The sequence below is a fragment of the Rhineura floridana genome, chromosome 10 (assembly GCF_030035675.1).
Source record: "Rhineura floridana isolate rRhiFlo1 chromosome 10, rRhiFlo1.hap2, whole genome shotgun sequence".
In the NCBI taxonomy this organism is placed as follows: Eukaryota; Metazoa; Chordata; class Lepidosauria; order Squamata; family Rhineuridae; genus Rhineura; species Rhineura floridana.
This window is the reverse complement of record NC_084489.1, coordinates 13,773,388-13,799,294: the sequence shown is the minus strand read 5'-3', so window position 1 is coordinate 13,799,294 and position 25,907 is coordinate 13,773,388. Positions and strand designations below refer to the sequence as shown.

Sequence of the window (25,907 nt, the reverse complement as noted above, 5' to 3'; positions counted from 1 at the left end):
GGTGGTGCCTGTGGTTTCCCTAAGGTACTGAAGCCCCTGCTGCCATCTTAGTTGATGGCGGAGATGCGCACGTGTAGCACGCACACGTGCCATCAACAAAGGTGGTGGCAGAGGCGTCATCCCCTTAGGGAAAGGGCAATGGTAAAAGACAGCAGACATGTAGGTGGGGGCCCGCATGCGTGCGTGTGCATGCACACACACATAGACTGGGGCCCAGGGCAAGCTGATGCCCAAGGGCCCCGGCATTCCTGGAGCCGGCCCTGGATATCATTATTTGGTATATCATGGATAATAAACTTTTGATGCTTGTAAAACCATAGATATGCATGAAATTATCTAAGAGCCCAGAAGACCCACATACTAGGATTAGATGACCTTAGAGGCTGACTGGTGTGTTTCTGTTGGAATGAAGGAATTTTTTATCTTGACATTTAAGAATTTTAAATATGTATTGCTTATAGATCTATTGCATGTACTTTTGTGTGTGGAGGGGAGTGAGTGAGTAATGAACTATGACTGGATTAATATTTCCTTGGTATAATCTAAAGAAGCATTGTAAAGTCTTTTTCCCCCGAGTTGACCTTCCTTTTCTTATTTGTCTGTGTTTACAGAGTCAGCTGAGTCTAAAACCGTTGTACTCTCTGCCTTTCTAAAGGGGAACAGCCCACCAGCAGATCTGGAAGGTATTGCCCTAGCTTCATATAACACACCAACAGGTAAATATGATTACAGTATGAATAAACAGGAAACAAACTATTTTCACCTTAAAAGTTTTAAGTTCTTAACTGTCATTGTTGAACATTCATTTCAAGTTACATTATTCTGTGTAACACTATTAAATTGGCTTAATGTGTTTGTAGAAGCAACTGAATTAGCTTCCTCCTACAAGTGAGGTATCAATTTTCTTCAATCTGAACTGGGAAAGATCACTTTTAAAACTAGACGTTAATGGTTATGGAGACTGGTTATTCCCTTGTACAACAACATTTGAGATTTTCTGGAAGCAAAGCATTCTTCAGACAATATTGAAGCCATTATATTAAAAGTTACTTGCTGATTTTATCCCTTGTATTAACAATTCACACTGTATCCTGAGAGGTTTTTTTTAATTTTGCTTTTATTGAAGCAAAGGCAGTACAAATCCTTATAGAAACAAACACAAAGAACAGAGGTCTTCAAGGGGAGTACAGAAAAACTTGTACAAAAAGGTCTTTCGATATCTTACAAGTGGAGGGGAAACAAAATAAAATACATAAATCAAGCATTCCACATAGCAAGAGAAGTCGCTGGAAAATATTGCTGAAGGTCATTGTCACTATCATACACAATAAATTGCCACCATACATCATAAAACAATTGAGGCTTTGTCCTTGAATCAATTTCTTATGATGAGTAATCTTTTCCAAAGTACCAAGTTTACAAACATTTTTGTACCATACAGTTAGCATGAGATCACAGGGTTTTTGATTTCACTGTGATGGAAAGCCATGCTATCAACAGAAACAGAATAAGTGATTTGGACTTAAGCTCTACATTTTCATGTACAAACAATGATAATAAACGTAAGTGAGGGGTAGGATGTATGGGCTTGTGAACTTATATTAACCATTTCTGCTGTGGTCATCAACTAAAACTTAGGCAATCCCACAAAGGTGGAAAAATGTTCCTGTCTGCCCACAGTCCCTCCAGCATAATGGACTACATGATGAGATCATATGGGATAACTGTATAGGTGGTCTGATACCACCTATGCAGGATTTTAAAATTTGCTTCCTGTTCATTGGCTGGGACTCATTTGGAGTTTTCATCCACAACCTATGCTAGGACACCACCTCAATTTCAGTTCCAAGCAGTCTCCCACAGTCATGTGAACCCTGACAGGTACTCATAACAGATTTCAAAAGGATCCTATAGAAGCTTGACACAATGCCCGTGCCAGAGTTCAGTAACGCAGACTCAAAACCTGTCAAGGGTCTTGCAGTATGAATGTTAACCCCTGGATCAGCCAAAATAGGGAGAGTTGATACCTTTGAAGCCAATCCAAATTCAGATTCCCTCTATCCATAGGAAGTTGTTCCATAGTAACTGGATTAGTGTTCACATAAAAATCTTACAACCTAGCATAACCTTTAACAGTCCAAGGTTCTACTTTTTTATCCAGGCCAGCCACTTGAATTTTTAGATAGCATGCAAATTGGCATAATTGGAGAACATATAGGTGAGACTTTAATCTGCCATTTCTTCCACACCATAAAGGTTGTTCTGGTAAAAGTATTATCAAACTTTTTAATACGAATCATGGGAAGATTATTGAATGGCAAGGCTGAAAGCAGGCCCATCTATAACATATCTTCTAACCCAATTTTTAGAACTTTTAATGCAATCCATGATTTTTTTTCCTGAAAAACAATTGTGTTAACCATCTGTTGCCATTTCAGAAGAACACCTGGAGGGAGGGTGATGGGGAGAACTTGAAAGAGAAATAGTAGACGGAAAACCACCTTAATTTGAAGGGTGGCAATCCTACCCAGAATAGACAAATTAAGTTTAGACCACTGTTTGAGGTCAGTCTTCAATTGTTTAAGTAACGTGCAGAAATTCAGGAGATGCAAGTTATGGAGCTGTCAAGATATTTGAACACCTAAGTATTAGAATGCCTTGGTGCATATTGGAACATGGAATGTATTATGAACATGAAGTTGAAGATGGGCACAATGAAAACATAATTATAGACTTAGCAAAATTAGTACGAAGACCTGCAATTGTTTCAAATCTATCCAATTCATTCTTAAGAGCATACAGGGAATGCCCTGGGTCCTCCAACATCAAAGTTATATCATCTGCATATAGATTGATGAGGTGCTCCCTGCCCTGTCCCTGATATCCCTTTATATCCCTGGTTTTCCCCAGAGTCTCCGCCACAGAATCTAAGGAGAGGGCAAAGAGCAAAGGCGATAGGGGGCATCCCTGTTTTGTGCCATGCTGTACTGGCATATTACCAGAATTCACTGAATTAGGTCTTACTACTGCAAAATTTTTAGAATATAATTTAGAGACTACTGTTATAAACCTGTGTCCTAATTGGTAAGTATCAAGAACCCTTAGGAGATATCGCCACTCAAGACAAATGCCTTATATGTGTCGAGTGATAACACTGCCAGTGGTTTGCCCCAAGATACATCAGTGTAAATCACATTCAACAGTCACTGTATTGGGTCCAAGACGTGTCTACATTGAATAAAACCTGTTTGATCCAGATCGACTAAGGTGTGTATAACCCTGCCAAGACGCTAGGCCAGAACCGAGGAAAAGATTTTTTGACCTTGATTTAAGAGGGTGATAGGTTTGTAGGACTACCTCCTCTCAGTCCTGGCCCTGTTTAGGTATTAAAATAATCCTCTACAAATTCCACAGGGCAGGAATACTGGCTCCATGCTATATGTTATTAAATAGCTGTGCAAGATGTTGCACCAGAATATATTTATGTCTTTTATAAAAAGAACTGCCAAACCCATCAGAACAAGAGGCCCTATTGGCTTTCAGGTTTTTTATTACCTCCAAAATTTCTTTTTCTGAAATGTCCTTATTTAAGAAAGTCTCGCTGAGCTTCCAATAAAGATTTCAACCTGGCCTCTCCCATATACTGTATAATGCCTTCATGATTGGGCATAGTGGAACTACCGTATATTCCGGCGTATAAGATGACTTTTTAACCCTGGAAAATCTCCAAAGTCGGGGGTCGTCTTATATGCCGGGTGTCGTCTTATTAGGGTTGCCATATTGCCCGGATAGCCGGGTTTTACCCGGATTCTAAGCATGCCACCCGGTGCCCGGCTACCTCCTTAGGTGGCCCAGATTCTCAGCTTTCATTTAAAAAAAAAATTAAGTTTCTAGGTGGTGCGGTTCTCGAGATATATATAAAAACGTCACGCGCCCCTCCCCCCCGGTTAAATCTTTTTTTAAACTATTGTATAGCACTTCGTAGCTTTAACCCCGCCCGTTCAGGATTTCAGCCAATCAGTGAAGTGTTTGTTTGGTGGCAGTGTCTGCAAAACCTCATTGCGAGGCCAGAAAATGATGGTTTCCCCTCCTGTTTATCTGAAAATCTCATAAATTGGGTAGGTATATACATTTCAGTTTTTCCCCCTGTTGTGTGTAGGAGTCAGATCCTGGGCAGTGTTTTGAAAACCTTCCCAATAGTTGCTTTTGGGGGTAAAAACAGTGCTAATCCCATATGTCCAGAGTAAATCCTATTGAATTCAGTAGGAATTACTTTTGAGTAGACATGATTATGAATGTGCTGAAAATCAATGGGACTTTGGAGTGAATGTAAAAAAGAATTGTGTTTGTGTTCTCTTTCTGCCCCCCCCCCAGTCCTATTTTAAAGCAAGTAGGCAGGGCTTACTTAGGTATTGCAGTTTTTATTCTGTAGGAAACTAATACTGATTTTTAAAAAACTAATACTGATTTTTCTGCAATGACCAATTGGTTTGCCAATAAACTATTATATGGGCTGTATGTATTTATACATCTTCAGTGTGTGCGTGTGTGTATGGAGTCTTTCCAACACCCCTGTGAGGTAGGGTTGGAAACCAAGGCAGCTCACAACAAGAAATAAAGCCATTTAAAATCCAATAAGCATAAAAACAAGTATAAACAGTTGCAAAACAGTGTAAAGTGGCATGATTCGGAATTTGGGGTTGTGTGAATGAAGTTGCTTATCACTTGAGGTTGCATTTCTGTCCCTGTTTGAGTAAGCCCCATTGAATACACTGGGACTTGCTTCTGAATAAATAAATTTAGGATTGCACTATAAATATCTTTACAGTTTGTGTAAATAATAAATATATTTGATAGTTATGCTTATATAAATATTTCTTCATTTATCATATTTTTGGTTTTTGGTTAGGAATCCTGACTGGTTGTGAGATGCTTAGTTTTTTGCCTTATAGGAATCTTGTTGTGGTTGGTATGGTATTACATTTAGGAAAGTGTTGCTGCCTTCTGTATTTTTTTTTCCTATTTGCATTTCACTTATCTTTAACCTCACTCCGTTACAGCCATAGAAGCAACAGCAGCATATGCAAGATAATTAACTCCCATTAGTGATAAGAACAAGAATTTATAATTATTATTTCAATTAAAACAAGAGGCTTATCAATACTTTGAAGAGGACCAGATATTTATTTTCTTTCTGAGCCCAGGACTGGGTCTTTCATGATGCCCGGTGTGTGTGTGTGTGTGTGGGGAGCAGGAGAGTAGTCGATAAGACAGACATCCTGGCATTGATAATCGAATTAGCAAGGTATGTGTGGGGTTGTTGTACACTTCCAGGCTCAGTTTCATTTTGAGTATGGAGGTGGAACCTGTGTAGATGTGGTTATCAAAGGGAGAAGAAATTTTGAGTTAAGCAAAGCTCTGCTTTTATAAAACCTAAGAAACATACAGTACTTTGAATGTCTGAGTGCCTGCACCAGTGGAATACTGGAGGAACTTGTAAAACTTGCTGCAACAGTATCTAGAACTGAGCATGTGGTGTGAAAGACTCCTTTTCCTAACATTTTGGCTTGTTTTTCTCTGATTGTGTATTTTTATTGTTTTTACTATATTTGTAAGCTGTGCTGAGCTCTGTTTTTAACAGCAAAAGGGCAGGATATAAATTCTCTTAATCAATCAATAAATACTCCATAGTGTTGGAAACTAGAGTCTAGGCATTTAATGTTGCTTTTAAAAAAAAGATTTCTCACATCTTTCCCCAGTTTTTGGTGGTAATTCCTAGGCACAAAAACAAAACAACTGGACAATCCAAACATTAATATTTATAAGTTTATAAGTGACAGTTTTCCTGCTAAGTACCTGCATGTCATAAGCAGGGGTAGTCTTATACGGCGAGTATATCCCAAACTCTATATTTTAACTGGAAAAGTTGGGGGTCGTCTTATACGCCCAGTCATCTTATACGCCGGAATATACGGTATATAAATTTTTATAATACAATGCAACTAAATTATTAATACATTGTTGGCTGCATGTGTTCTGCTTGAGTGAAAAAATCTTTGAGGAAGTTTGTTTACATTTCAGGGCATGGGCGAGTAATTTTGAGTTCCCATTCCCCAATTCATAATACTTTTGCCGCACATATAACATCAATTTAGCAATCTTATGTGTATCTAGTGTAGCCAATTCCTGTCATTTAGCTTCCAAAGCTCTGAGTAACCTGCTTTAGAACCTGTAACTTTATGTCTAGATTCCAGTCATTCAGTATCTTTCAATAAAGCCTGACAAATCGAGTAAACAACTTTCTTTAATTTAGCCATTTCAGATATGCAGGACCCTCGTTCCATAGCCTTCATGGCTTCCCATTCCACCTCCCATCCCAGGCGTGAGGTTTAATTCAAAATATTCTGTGATAAAACTGCCAGTTTGCTTCCACTGTCATTTGCTTGGAGAGTAACAAAAGGTCAAAACACCAAATTGGACTATAAGGGGCACAATTCTGGAAACTCATGACTGCCTCTAGCAGGGAAGGATCCGAGAAAGGATGGGGTGAATAGAAGCATCTAGCATAGCCAATATCGGAGGGCCCGAGACTAGAACATAATCAAGACATGAAAAGGAATAATATCTTGGTGAAAAGTAAAGTCCCCTGGTTCATACCGCACCACACATCTTACAACTGATAAGTCTTCAGTAAGGCACAAAAGGTCTTTGTTTGTGAGGAGGGGTGGATGTTCATTCCTGGTTGCCTATCCAGACACTCATTGTGCATGATCAGGGCCGGCACCAGGCATGACTGGGCCCTTGGGCAGCAGCCTGTGCCGGGCCTGTGGTACCGTAGCCCAACAGCCCCCCATATAGGCGGCATGGAGCTAACTCTGCCATGGATTGTGGAGAGGGAGCTCCCACCCCCCCAATATAGAGTGCGGGCTTCAATAAGCCCACACATGCACCCCACCTACCTGTCGTGTTGTGTGAATGACGTGCATGCGTAGCATGCCTGCCTGCCATCAACCAAGATAGGGGTGGGACCATCAGCTCCTTCAGGAAACACCCACCACCACCTTGGGGGATGGCAGGCATGCGCACACAGTATTCACACTGACAGGAGAGTAAGGTGAGGTGTGCAGATGGGCTTATTGAAGCCTGTGCTGTCTGTATTGGCGGGATGCCTGGGAGATCCCTCTCTGCCATCTGGGGCAGGGTTGGGCTGCAGGATGTGACACTGCCGCTGATCATGGAACAAGAGTGCCACCCTCCCATCCTAAGGAGGGCCCCTTCAGGGCCCCCTATGGGCTGCAACCTGGCCACCCGGCCACCCTTTGGCACTGGCCCTGTGCACAATGTTCAAATCCCCTGAAACAACAATGTCCCCCAGCGTGAATCGAGTAAGCTTTCTCAAAGTTTTCCTTGAGCAAGATAGTTGATTCTTGTTGGAGGAATATATTGAGGCTAACATGAGAGGGAGCAACCCTAGCCTACCTGCCAAAAAGACATACCTTCCCTGAGTTTCATACAACACCTTTTGGACTTGGAAAGGAATATTGCTGACAAGTATAATAGTGACTACACTGAGAGGTGTTATTCAAACAGAGAGGTGTTATCCTAATTCCTGTTTACAAATCAAAAAGCAGAGAGAGAGAAACCATGGTGAGCATTGGCTATAATAGCGTCTGATATATTCATCATATCTGTCATAATAAGTTCCTTTATGGGTAACCATGCTCTGTGAGTGAAATGAAAATTGTGTTCTAATTTCAAGGAAAATCACTCTGTCAAGTGCAAAGGTAGGGAATGAATGCAGAACAGAAAAAAGTTGTGCCTTCTTTATAATGGCATACTTTTACCATATTAAGCAATGCTGCATGATATGAGATCGTAAGATATAGTTGAGACTTTTACAAAATTAACATGATACTTGCCTGACAACCAAAGTAGGTTCAGTTCAGAATTATAATGTAATTTAAGTGGGAATCCACTCCTGTAATGGGGCTTCTCCTGCCCTCTGCAGCACTCCCTTGCGCCTCAAAAGCTCATCCGGAAGAGAAGAGAAACTGGATGTACTGTTGTACAAGCAGGCAGACATTATTGAACATTGTCATTAATATTGGTGCAACTAATATGAGAAAAGAGAACTGAAAATATGTTGTCTAAGTAAACAATGGCTGTATGTAATAAATACTGAATCTTAAATATTATGTTCAGTTAATGAATAGTTTATGGAACTATGAAGAGCATCATAATTTTGCTACTTTGTAGCCCAAAGATAAAACCATCTTTGTAAAATTTCTGTCTCTGACCTAACATTTGAGCCATCCAAATAAAAGAGAGAGTAACAAATAGGATTTGACCCCCATACAGCAAGGATTAGATACTGTCCTTCATTTGTCAGCCTATAGTTAGATGCTTAGAGTATTTAATTATTCACAAGGCTATAGAAGGTAACCGCAGACTGAGTCACAGGGATGCCAGTGATAATGAGTACAGATGGAATTGCTAATAAGCTAAGGTTATCTAAATTAGGATATCTCATGAGGCATTGCATTGACATGCCATAAAACATTTTTAGCTTTTATGTAGCTCTCTAACTAGCACCCCTGCTGAATATTTCAGTGGGACCTCCATAAGGAAGCTTTGCTGCATTTGGTTCTTCACTTTTCTGACTCCTGGTATGCTCATTCTCCTTATTCCTGTCCCTTGTTCTTTTTTTCCTCCATTATTTTCCCAACTGTTACCTGCTTCTTATGTTTTATTGTTTGTTCAACTTCATATGTTTTATGTAGGTAGTGGTGGAGGTGGAGCAACAGAGCCTAGATCTTATTTTAGAAAGCTATGCTTCTTTTACATTCTTAATGATTAGGTGTTTATTAACTTTCAGTTATATGTTGTATTGTTTGTTCTTTACTTTCTCCTTTGCTTTCACTGGTGATATGGTAGATCTCAACCCAGAAGGTAAGAGAGACAGACTGAACCAAAATCAATTAGTGAGAGTTATGCTTTGGATTAAACAAATTATACAGCCATAAGAGTGGCTGTATACTATAGCCAGCGTCGCTTTTTCACATTCCGCAATGTTAAATTGAAAATACCCCACCTGCCATTCTGATGCTTCCCGTAAGCTCATTTAAAAAAAATAAAACCTTACAAAACTTATAGTCCTGAACTCAGAAACACTTGCTTAATAACCCTCTCAATTTTCATGGTGATAAATAAAACAGAAAGAATCGAGAGTACAAAGTCTAAAGAGCGAGACAGAAAAAACCCAGACCCCTTTTGGACTTTTTTCTCTCAGAGTTCTCATAATCTGTTGAAATTCATTAAAAATCAGCCATGTTGACAGAGTACCTGTAATCCTGTTACTGACCTTGCCATATACTCTGACCTTCGTTTTCTGCAGTTTCAAAGTTAAAAAAAAAATGCCTGGCTGATTTTTAATTAATTTAAGAAATTTTGCATTAAACTGAATTATAATGCCAGGCATGCTCAGTAAGAACCAATTGTCAGTGTTCTAAAAGCCAGGCTCATAGCTTGCTGGGCTTACCTAATCAGGGGGCCACACCCACACCAGACTTTGATTTCAGGTGAGACAGTCATGGCTTTCCTCAAAGAATCCTGGGAAGTGTAGTTTGTGAAGGGTGCTGAGAGGAGACTCCTATTCCCCTGAGAGAGCTCCAGTGGCCAGAGTAGTTTAACAGTCAGCTGCTCTGATTGAAGCTCTGTGAGGGGAACAGGACGTCTCCTAGCAACTCTCAGCACCCTTCACTAACTGCACTTCCCAGAATTCTTTGAGAGAAGCCATGACTGTCAAAAGTGAAACCAACGTGTGGTGTGGACGTGGCCAGGGACAGCTTTGGTTTAAATTTGGGTGGGAGACTACATGTGCCTGCTGTACAATAAAAAGGTGGGGGAAACCCTGAAAAGCAATGATACTGTTCATAATGTTTTCCTTTTGGAAAGGAAAGGGGCTTCCCCTCTGCCCAGTGCCCACCCACCCAATCTCCCCTCCCCTCCTCCTCCCCTCCCTGCCCCTCGTCCAGGTCAGTGTTGGACTACGACCTGGGAGACCAAGGTTCGAATCCCCACACAGCCATGAAGCTCAATGGGTGACCTCGGGCCAGACACTTCCTCTCAGCCTCAGAGGAAGGCAATGGTAAAACCACCTCTGAATACTGTTTACCATGAAAACCCTATTCATAGGGCTGCCATAAATTGGGATCGACTTGAAGGCAATCCATTTAAATTTTCAAACATGATTGCACAGAAGAAAATCCCATTGAACTCAAAAAGTATGCAACTGATCAAACCCACCCTCCCTTCTCCCTCCTATCCCCTCCCTCTTGCCCCTTCCCTCCAATCCCCTCCCCCTCCCCCTTCCTATGGTCAGTTTCACCTATCTTAAGCATGATTGCAGGGGAGTAAACACCATTGAACTCTATAAGCATACAAATGATCAAACCTCCCCTCCCCCTTCCTTTGCACTTCCGCCTCCAATCTTGTCCTTCCCCCTCACTGCCTTTCAACTCCACTCTCCCTTTCTCCTTCCCTCTCCTCCTCCCTCCCCCTGCTCCTCCCCTATGGTCAGTTTTACCTATCCAAACCATGATTACATAGGAGTAAATCCCACTGAACTCAATAAATATGCAAATGATCAAACCTGTCCTTCTCCTCCCCTTCTCCTCCTTCCTGCTCCCCTCCCCTCTGCCCTCCCTCCTCCCCTCTGCCCTCCCCCCTCCCCCCTCCCCATCCTCTGTGGTCAGTTTCACCTATTCTAACCATGATTGCAGGGAGTAAATCCGGTTGAACTCATAAGCATGCAAATGATCAGACGTACCATCTCCTAAGATGGAGAATTATATTTTTGTAAGTTGGTGTTCTTACTTTGCTTCATTCCTGTGTTATTATTGTTTCTACAGAGAATCTAACATAGAAAATTATATATTTCTCTCATTATTCATCCTAGAAACCTGTGCCAAATTTATTTTTATTAATTTCAAAGCCTTTTTATTGGTCAGTGTCATATGATGGTGAAGACAGCCTTTTGTGTTTCAAATTGGAGGTTATATTCTATTTCTATTTTGGGTGTATTAACAGTTGAATCTGAAACTGCAGTTTGATGTAAAATCAGACTGATTACAATATGTTGCTACTTCAGCAATGACTGTAGCTGTTGGAAAAAACAAACTTAGCCTGCTATGTTTAAACCACTTCATTTAAGGCAAGGTGGACATGGTCAATTAAAAACATAGAGCATACCTAGAATTTTGCTAGAATATATTTCACCTCCCACTGTTTTATCTTGTGCAAACTGAGACACTCCTGGTGTCCACTGAAGACTATTCTGTAAAATAGTCAGTGCCATTATTCCACAATTATGTTTGGACTTTTTTTAGCATAAATTTTGCAAAGTGTTGCTGTACTTCACATATTCACAGAAATAGAAGCAAAAGAAAATGATTTCCTATAGGAAGCTTCATTAACATTGCAAAGTAAATCAGACATATTTAAAGTGACTATCTGAACTATGTCAACTGTCTTAATAATGTTGCTTCCTTCCTGCTAAAACAAAATCAGCACAACGCATTTCTATTCTTTGGGCTGATTGCAGGTGTTACCACCACTCACCATATGCTGAGAGGCACATGTTACCAAATTCTTCCAAGCTACACAGGTAGTGGATTGGACTGTGAAAGACCAACCCAAAATGTGTTTGTATTTTGACAAATTTGTAGGGCAGTCCAATATCTCAGAGAGGAGGTCAGGTCTCCTGGTACCCTGGTGCATCCACTATAGCTGCCCCATATCCCTGCTTTTCATAGTTTGATAGAAATATCTGTTGGCTATCGGTACGTTCTTAAATAGCAAGGTTTTTTGCCTATTAATCAATATAGGTATGAGTTGCTGGTGTGTCCTTTAGAAGTGACTTTGAAAATACTTTGATGGTTTTCTGTTCCATCATAGGTGCCAGTTAGCTCAGCAATGCTAAGGTGATTATGTTACCAAATACCACTCTTGTTTTAAAATGTGCTTGTTTGTCATAGATTTAAACTTCATTTGAATTGTCTCATGCTGTACTTTTCATTTCAAGACATTTAACCCCACTGTTTATATATACCTGCCAACTGAGGATATCACTTCATGCATCTGATGAACTAGTCTCTTGGGCCATAAAATTCCACAAAACTTATAAAACGTAGTCTTTAAATAAGGTGCTGCAGGAATCTTTATTGTGTTTACTGGCATAAGAAACAGAAAACCTTAACTCTACTTCTGTTTTCATTTATTTTATGAATGGTGTAGTCATTTCATTATTCATATGTGTGTATAACAAATCTAAGTTAGGCTATATAATGGGATCCTTTACATTTTTGTCAGAAGTAGAAATGTGATATATTGTGAACTTGCACCACTTTGGATCAGTGCAGATGTAGCACTGGATCATGGGATAGCCTCTACAGCCTGCCTGCTCCAGCCCAACACCGTGGTGATGAAGTGTATCACTTTACTTTCTATTATATAAATGAATAGTTGCTATTCACAGGAAAGGGGTGTATACTGAACATGAATACCATGTTCTGTGGAAAAACAGATTTTATCCATCTCTGAATAGTCTTGACAATTGCAGTGCATTTACTTTGTCCATAGAAGTCATTGAAAGACTTTAAGCCGCCTTCTATCTGCATTGTCCTTCAGGCTAAAACTTGATGGAACCTAGGAACTAGCTGTCTCGCTTGCTTGTGTGTGGGTAGATATTTACTTAGACTAATATTTCTGTTACAGTTATATAGCTAATGAAATTCTGAATAAAAAGTGATTAACTGGTTATAGATCATTACTGCTTTTTCTTTGTATTGATGTTTTACTATCTGCATGAAGGATTTTGCTTTTATGTCTGCCTGTTAATAAAACCCAAAAACCCAAAATAACAATTACCTGTTGAAAATTTCTGAACTCCTAGGCAAAGTTACTCAGAAGCTCAGCATAAATCATAGTGTATTTAGAATTAACAACTGTAATACAAATACAATTTTTTTTTCAGGTGCACCAAGAGTTGCCCAGTGCAAATTTCGCCTACCGTTGCGATTAGTTTGCTTTCCAGCTCATCCTTCAAAAACTGCAAGCCAGAAGTTAACTATTGACACCAACAAGCCTCCAGTCAGCCTTGTTACCCTTTTCCCAGGTAGAAATTCAAATAATGATGCGCCTGTAACATGATGAATTTACCTGAAATATTTTAGTAATTGGCTATTTTTGAGAAAAGAAACCCTAAATGAAAGCTACCCATTTGACCATTTGGATTTGTTTCTCAGCATATCAGATATTTAGTTCATACATTTAGAATTTTGTAAAGCCCTCTTAAGTTTTGTTAGCTTTATTATTACTTGTTTTACCATGTGGAAAGCTTATATTAGTAATTATTATTCCACAGTTCCCAACTGGACATTTTTGCTTCTGCTATATACATAGCCAGTATACAGTATACAGAGCCAGTGTGGCGCAGTGGTTAAGGTGTTAGACTATGACCTGGCAGACCAGGGTTCGAATCCCCACACAGCCATGAAGCTCACTGGGTGACCTTGGGCCAGTCACTGCCTCTCAGCCTCAGAGGGACGGAATGGTAAACCCCCTCTGAATACCGCTTACCATGAAAAACTATTCATTGGGTCGCCATAATCAGAATCGACTTGAAGGTAGTCCATATACATAAAAACAATTATTTATGCTTCTTTTAAATAACACAATGTATATACTGATTGGCTGAGTTTTGTGTGGATATGATGTTATAACACTTCATAGTATTGCACTGTCTTTGTTCAGGAGCTCAGACTTCACAATCTGTCTATGTGGAAGGGGGTGGGGAAAGACCTGAAGGTAAATCTATACCCGAAGCCCATAAATAGTCCAAAAATGTTTGACTGTGGATAATAATTGCCATTTCCTGGCCTTTGTTTTACTTGAATGTGAGTTCTGAGTATGCTTATTTCAATAAAGCTTGAAGAGGTCTGGAATGGGAAGGGTATGTGTAATGCTAATAACTAGCAAACAGAAGGGGAGAGGTGAGAAGTGAGATCCTATGACTCAAAAAATCTCAAAGATACTGCTGTGAAAGTGTACCACACAATCAGTAGTCAGAGCTCAGTCTTGCAATGCAGTTAATTAAGAACAGTAAGGATATTTGCAGAATATAATTCTGGCTTGTAGCACTAGGTGCAGTATCCTGATGATACTTGAAGCCTGTCAAGGAGGACATAATCCAGGTTCTAGCTCTTTTAAAAGAGAGCAGCGTGTGCTACTGATAAACCTCCATCCTCTTGTAACATATTTAATTACTGGACCTCCATTTACAGTTTTTTAATTATCTCTTGAGTTTTTTGAGAAAAACACACATCATCCAAAAGCATTCTTATTGAAAAGTAACTGAACTCAACAGTACTGTCTTCCCTGTAACTGTGACACAGTGTTAATAATAATAATATTTTATTTATTGGTCGCCTATCTGTCCAGGTTAGTGGACACTCTAGGCGACTTACAATAACAAAAAGATATACATAATATACATATACAAAAACAAACCACAGTCCTAAACAATTTAAAACCAATTTCCAATTAAAACATCATAAAATTAATCCTCCTTAATCCCACCAAAAAAAAAAAAAAAGCAGCACACAAAAAACAAACACACACCCAGGCCACCCCAGCCAGCCGGCTTATGTATCCCTCCAAAGAGGGACAGGTGGTAGCAATCAGTCCCAGCTGGCTGGGTACCTGGGGCCTGGTCCTGCAGGATGCAGGTCTGCCAGGCAGAAGTCCCACAGGGAAGGGTGGTGGAGGTGGTGATCCCACAGCAGCAGCAGCAGCAGCAGCAGCAGCAGCAGCAGCAGCAGCAGACTCTCCTTCCCTGGGGGGCGATGTTCCCTTCCTGCAGGCCCTGGGTCTCCCAGGCCACCCCAGCCAGCCGGCTTATGTATCCCTCCAAAGAGGGACAGGTGGTAGCAATCAGTCCCAGCTGGCTGGGTACCTGGGGCCTGGTCCTACAGGATGCAGGTCTGCCAGGCAGAAGTCCCACAGGGAAGGGTGGTGGAGGTGGTGATCCCACAGCAGCAGCAGCAGACTCTCCTTTCCTGGGTGGCGATGTTCCCTTCCTGCAGGCCCTGGGTCTCCCAGGCCACCCCAGCCAGCCGGCTTATGTATCCCTCCAAAGAGGGACAGGTGGTAGCAATCAGTCCCAGCTGGCTGGGTACCTGGGGCCTGGTCCTACAGGATGCAGGTCTGCCAGGCAGAAGTCCCACAGGGAAGGGTGGTGGAGGTGGTGAGATGTTAGATTATGCAAGGATAATTTAGATATATTGGCTAATGGCAGGTACACCTTATGATGGTATTGTGAAGGTAGCCCTGGGTCTTTGCTCTATATAACATGGAGTGGTCTGGTAATAGTGCTCTTTCGATCTGAAATTTGTGTTTGACTTATCTGGAAATGGAAACATCCCTAAGGAACACTGATACAAACTTTCTGTTGAACTATATTCTGGTAGTATGGGGACTGACAGATGACTACTGCTGAAGGTTTATATTGATGCTGATGGCCAAAAGGCTGAGAAGGAAAGGTTGCCCCATCATTATTTCAATGGATGGAAGGCTTGTCTATTTTTGAGCATATTGCTGACCAAAGGCAGCGACCTGTAGATACATACCTGAATATTTAGAGAGCCTTCATTGACATATACTCCGGATGCTATGGACACCTACTAAGAACTGGATTGTAGACAAAAAGACACCCTGAATGTGTATTTCTGTCTGCTGATACCCTTGAGCACAATCTACTGATCCCTCTAACCTTCTGATTTCCCATAATCATATGTCTTCTCCTTTCTGTTGTAAAAACTTGGAAAATGCTCAGCGAAAATACAGGCTTAAGTTCAACATTTGTCCTGATTTTCTTGTGTTTCAGGATTAAAAACAAAATACCCATCTTTGGATCAAACACGTCCCTTGTATGAGCATAATATACTTCCAGTTGCTAATGGGAGAGGGACACTGATTTCACGCTCCCTCTGGTATGCTGCAGTTCATGCCACTTTGGAAGGTCTCTTGACCTCTAGAGTGGCTTTTTAAGTTCATACCTGTGCATGAGTGGAAGATGCATTTTGCTCATGCATGGGAATCCAACCTATTGAATGAAGTAAATAAAGTTTACTGTGTTAGATGTGATTGACAGAACTATCCATATAGTTGTAAAACCAACATGCGTGTGTATCTCTGATAGGTAATGGTGCAAAGTACTTGGTGGTACAATGACATAATGTATAAGAAACAATGCATTGTGACATTCCCATCCAAAAAGAAGTCCATTGCAAACTTTAAATGTAAGTATGACTACATTGCTGTTAACAGTATGGACAATTTGGGCAAATTATATATTTTATTTCTTTTTTTCCCCAGACTTTGCTGATCAGGCAGATGAAGATCAGCTGAATGCGTTAGGATTTCAGTTATTAGCTGGATCCAGAGTCACTTTGCTTGCTTCAAAGACATCACGTGAGTACCTTTTTGAACTGAAGTTATGGATAAGATCTTCACATGATAGTATTGGTATAATACTTTTATCTACAGTGCAGCAGCTGGGATTTATACTAGTTTTTTCAATAACTGTTCAAGGATCTGTATGCCATTCAGTCAATAAGGAGAGTTTTCAAAGGGTTCCTGGTTAATTGGTGTCTTCCAACAAATTCCTATAGGACCAGTACACACTGAACACGCCCTATCTGTTAATCATTCTTCCCTGGCTGGCCTAAATGATGGTTAGTTGTAAGGCAGAAGGACCATAACTCTTTGGTAGCGCACAGCTTTACATGCACAGGGTGCCAGGAGTAAACCCTAGCACCTCCAATTAAAATTATCTGTGGTAGCAAGACTACTGGTCAGAGTAGACAATAGTTGGCTACATGGACCAATGGTCTGGTTCCCTATAAGGCAGGTTAGTATGTTGTTGACATGATCACTTTCAGGTGCTCTCTTCCACTGAGAAGAGCCCATGCACCTTCTTGGAACACATCTGAACTGAAATGAAATGAAATAAGCAGGAAGATATCTGGAAAAACTCATGATGCGTTTGTTCAAACATGAGTGAATGCCTGTTATTGGGCCTACTCTGTGACAGTGATGAAGGTGAAGAAACCGTTCACCACCACCATCATTACATCCTCATAGTATCATCAAGCAGAGCATTCCTGGTGTGGTGTGGTGTGGTGTGGTGTGGAGCCTTTTTGAAATCTGACCTAGGAAGAGATATACTAGAACTCTCAGCATTATACTGTGATGCATTTGCAAGACACTTGAAGATTAAGTTGCCTGTATCCATGATGACTTAGACCCCCACAGTTTAATGAAGGTTGTTAGTAGAAGTGTTTGGAGCACTGTCTGTTCCAGTTTTGTTGTAGGAGTTCCACTTATTGATGCCTGAGATGTGGGTAATATAGGCTTGGTTAAAGTGGCTGACCACTTTTATGCTTGACTATTAAATGCTGTTTAATCTAGTAGGTAAGGGATATTGGTTTGGGTCCAGGAGATTGTAAATGCTGCATTGAGAGAGGGAACCAGTTTTTTTTAAAAAAAGAAGCCATAGTTCAACCACTCCTGAAGAAACCTAGCCTAGACCCAGATGATGTTAACAACTATAGGCCAATGGCTAACATATTCTTCCTAGACAAGGTAACTGAGAGTTGTGGCCGGACAACTCCAGTCACTCTTGGATGAAACTGATTATCTAGATCCATTTCAATTGGATTTGAGGTCTGATTTTTGGGATAGAAGCTGCATTGGTTGTCCTGTGGGATGTCCTTTGTTGAGATAAAGGTAGGGAGTGTGAGCCAGTTGATTTCCCTTTCAGTGGTTTTGATATCATTGCCCATGCTATCCATGTGGATATGCTGTCCAGGTTAGGCATGGGAGCTCATGCTTTGACAGTGGTTCCATCACTACTTGAGCTGCTATTTCCAGAAGATGGTGCAGGGAGATTACTACTCAATCTCCTGGTAATTATGCTTTAGGGTTCTGCAGGGTTCTATTATTCGTCTCATGTTTAATATCTATATGAACCTGCTGGGAGAGGTCATCCATAACCAAAAATGGGTCAGAAATATCCCAGTGATGTAGTTGTGTCAGGATGCACTGGGATGAAGTCCTGTTACATTTTTGGCAGCTAGAACTTAGTTATATATCTCCTATGAGCCAATCAGCATGAAAGGGGAGCATATTAGCCAATAGCCATGGAGAATAGTCTTCTCACTTGGCTCCTTGTCCTTTCATGCTGATTAGAGTCAATCAGAGGGGAAGGGGGTGAATCATCCACTAAGAAGACAACACACCTTCTCTTTCATGTTGATTGGCTACTAGGGAATATCTGTTGTGAGAGAAGGTGGAAGATACAAGCCAGCAGGAAGATGAGGTAGGTAGGACTGAGCTGCATAACAGCATTTTTCTCTCCCAGTATCCAAAGTAAATGTGCCTTGGATTTAGCCTTACAGTTCATTCCTATGCGTGCTTACTCAGAATATGTCCCACTGTGTTCAGTGGGGCTTACTCCTAAGAAAATGTGTCTTGGATTTCAGCCTTACAGTCCATTCCTATGCATGCTTATTTGGAAGTAAGTCCCATTGTGTTCAATGGGGCTTACTACCAGGCAAGTGTATATCTCAATAACAACCAGAAGAAAAGCATCAGAAAACTCTGAGAATGCAAACAAAATCCCATACAACTGATCTTAGTTTTTTTTCGGGGGGGGGTGGCCTCCACTCTAAAGCAGTAACTAGAGACCTTTTCAGATTGGTACCTTACATTCTTGGAGCAATCTTCCTTATAATGTTGGGTTATAACATTCATTCATCAGTTCACATCATTCTTTAAAGAAATGAATTAATATCTTCCTAGCCTTTAAAACATTCTTAAAATCACCAGCACTACAATCTTTTACATGTCTGCTCAGCAGTAAGTCCAACTGAGTTCAATGGAGCTCACTCCCAGAAGGACCAGGTGCAGCAGACAGATGGGATCTGCCCTGCAAGGACAAACACATAAAGTGTGTGTGTGAGGGGGGGGGCTGTGGGCACATTAGTCACTTGAAAAGCAGTGAGAATGGTTTTTCTGGCTGCATTCTGAAGCGACTCTGCCCTGGGCTGGGCACATATTCCTTCCTTTCTGCTGATTTCAGACCTTTCAGGACCTCCCACAGGAAAGTGTTGGGCCAATCACTGTCTCTGCCTGAGTCCACAGCAAAACGTTTTCATTGGCCACACAGGGAGGAGCAACGGGTTGATCAACCAACAGTTGCAAAATCTGTCTGAAGCTGAATTTTTGAAAAACGCTGTTGAGCTGATCCAACTAGGTTTTAGAGTGAAAAGGGGCAGAGTTTGACTAGCGTCGTATGCCCCCATTTGTCAGAAAAGAGAGGTGGAGACTCACTGGAATCGGCACAACAGTAACTGTTTCTCTACCCAGAGAGAGAGCATGCATAGCTAACTCTCTTTGTTAACAGGATCCCAACCCAGCAGGAAAAAAAGGGGAGGGGGAGATGTGTTGTTTTGTCTAACCCAAAGCCAGGAGTTAGGGAGGCAAAGAGAGGTAAAATAAGTTGGGGGCGGGAATGTTTGTGTGTGTCTGTGTACTTCAACGTAGCTGGATATTTCTGTGGTGTGTGTGGGAGTGAAGTTATGTTCCTGCAGGTCTTTCACCTGCTGATTTTTGGCTGGCAATGCTATGTTCAGTGCAAGACAAGGCATTGTATTTTCGGTGGAGGGGGTCAAAAGCGATATAATATTTACAGCACTTCTGTTCAGATGCTCATGCTGGGATAAATTCAAGATTTAAAAATCAAGCACTGTATCCGTTTGTTGTGGTTATTTATTAATGCTTCATAATTACAGCATTTTTTCTTTTTCATTTTTGAGCAAAAAGGATCTGAAATTCCCACTTATCCACAAAGCTCATTTGGTGCCCTTGGGCCCATCACTATCTCTTAATCTAACCTACCTCACAGGCTGATATAGAAGATACAGAAGGAGGTATAAAATGGCTGCAAAGGGGGACTAAGGATAGAGATACACTTACCGTTCTGCCAGTTCCAGTGTGTCTCCACCACTCTCTTATGAAAATGGGGCCACACAACTCTATTCAAAACCCACCTCTTTTTACTGTAAAACCTGATGGGAGCAACTTGAGTGCAGATTTTTTTAAAAAGCTTCACAGAGATTTTGCAACTGATTGGCAGATCAACCCGTTCCCCTTCTAGGTATGGCTAATGGAATTGCTTTGCTCTGGTGACTAGTGTGTTTATGGCCTTAGTGCCTGTATCATAGGCATCAAATTTTACTTCCTTTGACCAAAGTGATGCATCTTTATAAAGGAAGGAACTTGTTCTTTTCTCCACCCCTACCCCCTTAGTATACCTCCAGGCTTTTTCCAATCTGGAATTATTATTGTGCATTTACATGCATAAGTTCCAATTGTATTTAAGTGAGCTTACTCTCAGGTTGGTGTGTACAAGGGACCCTTGCACCATGAACCCTTCTCTGCCCCTTCCTCACAACAAAGCCTAGGCTATAATCCTTACCCACTTACCTGGAAGTAAGTCCTATTAAACACAAAGAGACTTACTTCTAAGTAGACATCTATACTGTTACGAATGGACCTTGAACTTCCTCATGAGCAGAGCTCACTAGAAATGCAAGTTCCCCTATTGAGAGTGCAGCAGGATCTTTGGCTGGAGTTACCCACACGTCACCCCCAGAGCATGTATAATTTTACCCTTAACCCAATGACACATACACAGAAAGTAAAATAACGAGTGGTTTTATTAAGAGAAGAAACAAGGAAAAATATTGCTATGTACAATTACAATTTTAACAATGAGCAGCATTTTAACTATTATTCATTCATTCAACAACACTGGATAGACTAAAGCAAAGAGACTAACCCTATGAACACTTTCACATTAAGCTCACCCACACAGAAAGAAAAAGGAAAGAAAAGGCCCAGAAGTTGCATATACCTTTCCTGGAGAGTTGCTGCAAGACTAAGGCTGAGAGAGAGACTTTCGTATCTAGCCCAATGAGCCAAAGCTCCGCCCTTTGTAACCAGCGCTAGATTCAAAAGTTCTCACCCAAATCCTTAGCTCTGAAGCTCTGCAATTGTCCCAAAGATGCTAGGGTGCGTTGATAAGAAAAGCAGCTGTTGGAGCCCTCCAGAAGAGGAACTGCTGACCCCTCCCCACCCCTCCTGTTTTATACCTTTTTCTGACCCCAGTGTAAATGTGACCAGGAAGATGTGAACCAACCCATTTCCTGATAAGTTCCCAGATAATAGGTGTGATCTCCTTGCTGTAGATTCCTGATGATTCTTAAAAGTTAAGATTATCATAATCCTTATGTAAAACCGTTTCTGTGTTTGAAAGGAGCGCCTGATTCTTACTGGGCAACATTCCCCAAATTTCCATAGGAGACAGGAAGTCTATACTTTCAGGCTTTCACAATATGTTCTCAGGGGTCACAGAGAGGCTGTTTCCCAGGAATCTTTGCTGTTGCAGGTTTTCTAGACTGATTCACTGAGGTGAATCAAAGATTAAAAATTCCAAATATGCTGTTTTTAACCTTTAAAGCCATAAGCAGCTTCAATTGAGGTTATCCTAAAGAATGCCTTCTCTCTTACGTACCTACCCACTTCGGAGGACCTGCTCTGGGTACCCCCACCAATTTTTTGCCAACCTCTTAGAGGTCTTTATATTCAAGCGGTATGTAAATTTTGTTAAATAACTAAATGAAGTGAGGTGAGGTGACTAACCTTCAATGAGATGCCCTTTCAGTAGTGGCGCTCCCATTATGGAAGAGCCTTCTGGGAGGCTCACAAGACACTGTCTTTTTGATCTTTAAAGTGTCACAAAGGTTTCTAAACAGCTAATGCAATCTGGGCATGTTCATTTTTAAATCTGTGTTTTAAAGTTGAGGGTGGTGGTGCAGTGAGTTTTGTGCTTATTCTATTTATGTAGCTTTTGATTTTGTCTTATTTTCATTGTATTTTATTCATTGTAAGCTGCCCAGAGTACTTTATATATTATGGGGTAGCATACTAATGCTATAAATAAATGTCAGCAGTGACATTAACTATGATTAATGTTAACCACAGTGTACCCTTATGTGGGTCTGCTAATATATTGCTCCCTTTTGGACTGTGTCTAATTATTAGAATTTTAGGAATATATACCAAGATGTTACATTTCAGAAGTCTGGGACCTCTCTTTTGGCCTTAAGAGATGAATGCTTTGAGACTTTCTAGAGGCCAAATGACTGATTTTACAACAGTGGAAAGAAAAATCCTTGCTATTGCCTACCACTCTGTATATTAACAGTTGAGTGTGGACAACAACATATGGACACATTATATGGCCAGTTTTCGTGAACACCCACTGAGAAGCAATAATTCATCTTTAATCAGTGGGATTTAGCCACTGTTTGAGGACTGATTTCCAACTGTTTTCATTCCCTCTTCTCCCTCCTTTTCTTTCACTTCTCTCATTCCTTCCATTATTATTGTTACTGTTATTATGGTGTTTATATGCTACTTTTGCTCCATTCAGTGGCCCTCAAAGCAGCTTACAGTCAATAAAAACAAAACTGAAACTAAAAATACATATCAACTAGTCAGTTAATAAAATTGTAGAACATCCATAATAAACAACCAGAAACCTTTGTTACTCCATTGTTACTGCTGTTTCAAAATGTGAAGAAGATGGTTCTGAAACATATAATACATTTGAAATCCTTGTGGTGTTCTCTTAACTAGATATTGAAACCAGGGTCTGCAGCTTGTTTCAAATCCATTCTCTGTATTCACCAGTCTAAAATCTGTGCTGGGATAGTGAGATTATACTGTGCTGCTGCTCTTGCAACAATGGCATCTCTGCTGCTTTACAGGGATGGCACAGGAGTTGGGGCTGTGCAGGTGCACCAGTGGGGCCAATCCAGTGCCTCTGAGCTGGCTATGTAGATTCTAGAGATGCTGTGAAGAATCGTCTAGATTTGGTCACATGTGAGCTTTCCTCGGCACTGATGTCAAGAATCCTTAAGTTGCAAAAGGCCTTAATATCTTTCACCATAAAACCTGTGATGGGAAACATCTGGACAAGTAGCTATTTAGGGATTCTCATGGTATCAATTAGTTTACTTTTATAGGCTTCATTTCTATTTGTGTTTGGTTGTGTGAACATTCTTTGAGTGTTGTATGATAATTTTTAATATTTGTTTAAGTTCACAGTGAAAAAATTTAAACAGTTGAAGTAACTGGAACATTCCACAACAAATATCTGAGAAGGCTTGTAATTTTTTGTAAATAGTTTTACATACAGTCTAAAATTAGAATGAGTTATTTGGATTCTTGTTTTACAGAATTGGTAACTTAAATGATATACATGTGTGAACAAGTTCTCAGCTGTTGGAAATAAGTGTTCTTTTATTAATGATGAAAAGAAGCTTTAAGTTATCCCACCAGAGGCATTGGCTAGCTGAAGTGTTCTGTAACCTTTTACCTGGAACAGTGTGCTTAATCTTCGGCATCTCATGATTATCTTCCCTCCCACCAATAATTTTCTTCTCCATTTGGGTTTTGTTTATTTATAGATCTGGCATGATGCTTGCAGTCTCATAAGCTTTCCCACGGTACTGCTGCTTGAAGCATACTCTGGTATTTGCTGCAATACAGTCTAGAAACTGCTGCACCATAAAACCTTTAAATCTTCTTACCTGTGTATCCATGTTGCTACTTTATTATACTACTAGCTATGATTCTGTAAAGATTACAGTACATATGAAAATAATTTATGTTTGGCACTAGCATTCCTTGATCTGTTTCTTAACTTTCTCCTATGCATGTAACACTAAACCATCATAAAGTGTTTTGTGGATGAGCCTCAATGACTCTGAACAAGTGTTGATGTGGCAGGTTCTTGGGGGAGAGGCATACTGAAGCACCTAGGGTCCATTCTGGTTCCCAACAAAAAGACACCAAACCCTGGTTGCTTTCTACGAGTTTTTTTTTTTTATTGATTGTGCTATATAGTTTGGGATCTGGCCCTTAGAGGTCCCGGGAGTTCCGTATCCCTCATGGGTCTACCTCTGCTGTCCTCAGACCTCCAGTAAATTGTGTTTTTCCAGCCCCTGCGACCCAGCCCAGCAGACACCACACCTTTATCCACTTTCCAGTCATCCTGTGGATGGCAACCGCTGCCTATCCTGTGGGCCTCCTCCTTCCTCCACAAGTCCTCCTCTGCAGTCAGCCACTGGCCTTTACCTTCTACCAACTCTCATAAAGGCTGGGGATATGCTCTGTTGATCTTCCTGCTCTTGACTGGTCTCTCTTTAAATGAAGAGCAGGTTGGTGCAGAGATGAGCCAAGGGGAACAGCCACCACCTCCATCTTTCTGGGCTGTTGTCTCTTCACTCACATCACCCTTGGGTGTGTCCCTGGAGAAGAAGAGCCTCTCCTTGGTTTTCCAGCCTGCTTTTAAATGAGTTGGCCCTTGAGTGGACTCAGCTGTGTTGCTGCGAGGGCTGGACTGATAGATCCTGCCAGACCTCCCTTACCTTTGCCCAGCTCCAGTGGCTGAATAATGACTTGCACCTGCTGTCAGAGGATATAGTAGAGGCAAGTCCATAGCTGCCTGTCTGGGGTGCTGACAGTTGAGCTCATGCTCATACTTTCAGTTTCAAAGAACCTTGGGTTAGCATTAGGGATGAACCAGAATTTCTGTTCATGTAAAGATGACCTCAGGTGGGTAGCTAGCTCCACCTAGTGGTTGAAGGCAGATAAAGCACTGGTCAATTTTGCAGGGACTTCCTGCTCTGTAGCTCATTGCCACAGTTCTCTTTCTGCCTTTGCCAAAGACAGTGACTTTACTCTCTGCTCTTGGTTCAGAAGGTCAAGAAGGATAGAAGGTCCTTTTGGAGAACCTTTCATCCATACCAGAGGTGTCAGTCCTTTTGAGGCTCCAGGCCATCGGGAAGGGCAAAGGAGGGCTGGCCCAGACGGCCCTTCTGGAATAGACAGTGCAGCCAGGCCAGGGGCCAGCAGCAGTTATCCAACAGGGCTGGATTCTGGTCCCAATCATGAAACAAAACCAATTCTGATGCCAGCACCACTCCGGTGGGAGGCCGCATCCAGTGGTTTGCCCATCAGTGGAGGGAAATCATATCATTGGACCAATGGGTGCTGCAGACCCTCCAACAAGGACTACGTCTGGGACTCACATCCACACCTCCCCCAAGGTTCACACTGTCTCCCATCTTGAAGTCTCCATACAAAAGGGAGAGAATCCAACAGGCAATTTCTCACCTGCTGCAGATAGCAGCAATAGAACCTGTTCCCACAGGAGAGAGATTTTCAGGAAACTACTCACTCTTCTTTACAGTCGGGAAGAAAGACGGTTCAGTCAGAGTGGTACTCAACCTGAAGAATTTGAACGAGTATGTGACATGCCTCACATTTCTCATGGACACCTTGATGACAACCAAGGAGGCCCTGAGACAGGGAGCCTACCTCACCTCAATAGACTTGGAGGAGACATACCTGCATATCCCTATTTTTCCACCTCACAGATGTTACTTCAGGTTCGCGGTAGGGGGAGACCATTTCCAATACAGGGCCATGCCCTTCGGTTTGTCATCCGCCCCTAGGGCTTTCACAAAGGTTGTGGTGACCCTGGTGGTACACCTCAGGATGCAGGGAGTGCACATTTTTCTCTACCTGGAAAATTTCCTGATTCGGTCCTTATCAGTTCACAAGTCATAGGAGGATCTACACATCACCTTAGCCTGTCTGAAGGACCACGGCTTTTAAATCAATCATGCCAAGAGCCAGTTGTGCTCATCTTG

At 41.3% G+C, this 25,907-nt stretch overlaps 1 protein-coding gene across 12 annotated transcripts in view; it reads left to right on the top strand.

Moving 5' to 3' along the window:
* Positions 1 to 25,907, top strand: part of BBS9 (Bardet-Biedl syndrome 9) — a 461,803-nt gene that overhangs the window by 93,844 nt on the left and 342,052 nt on the right. For all 12 annotated transcript variants that reach the window (XM_061587171.1, XM_061587183.1, XM_061587182.1 and 9 more), the window contains exons 14-16: positions 612 to 716; positions 13,034 to 13,174; positions 16,435 to 16,530. In XM_061587171.1, the coding sequence (XP_061443155.1) occupies positions 612 to 716; positions 13,034 to 13,174; positions 16,435 to 16,530 (342 nt within the window). The remainder of the gene's footprint in view (positions 1 to 611; positions 717 to 13,033; positions 13,175 to 16,434; positions 16,531 to 25,907) is intronic.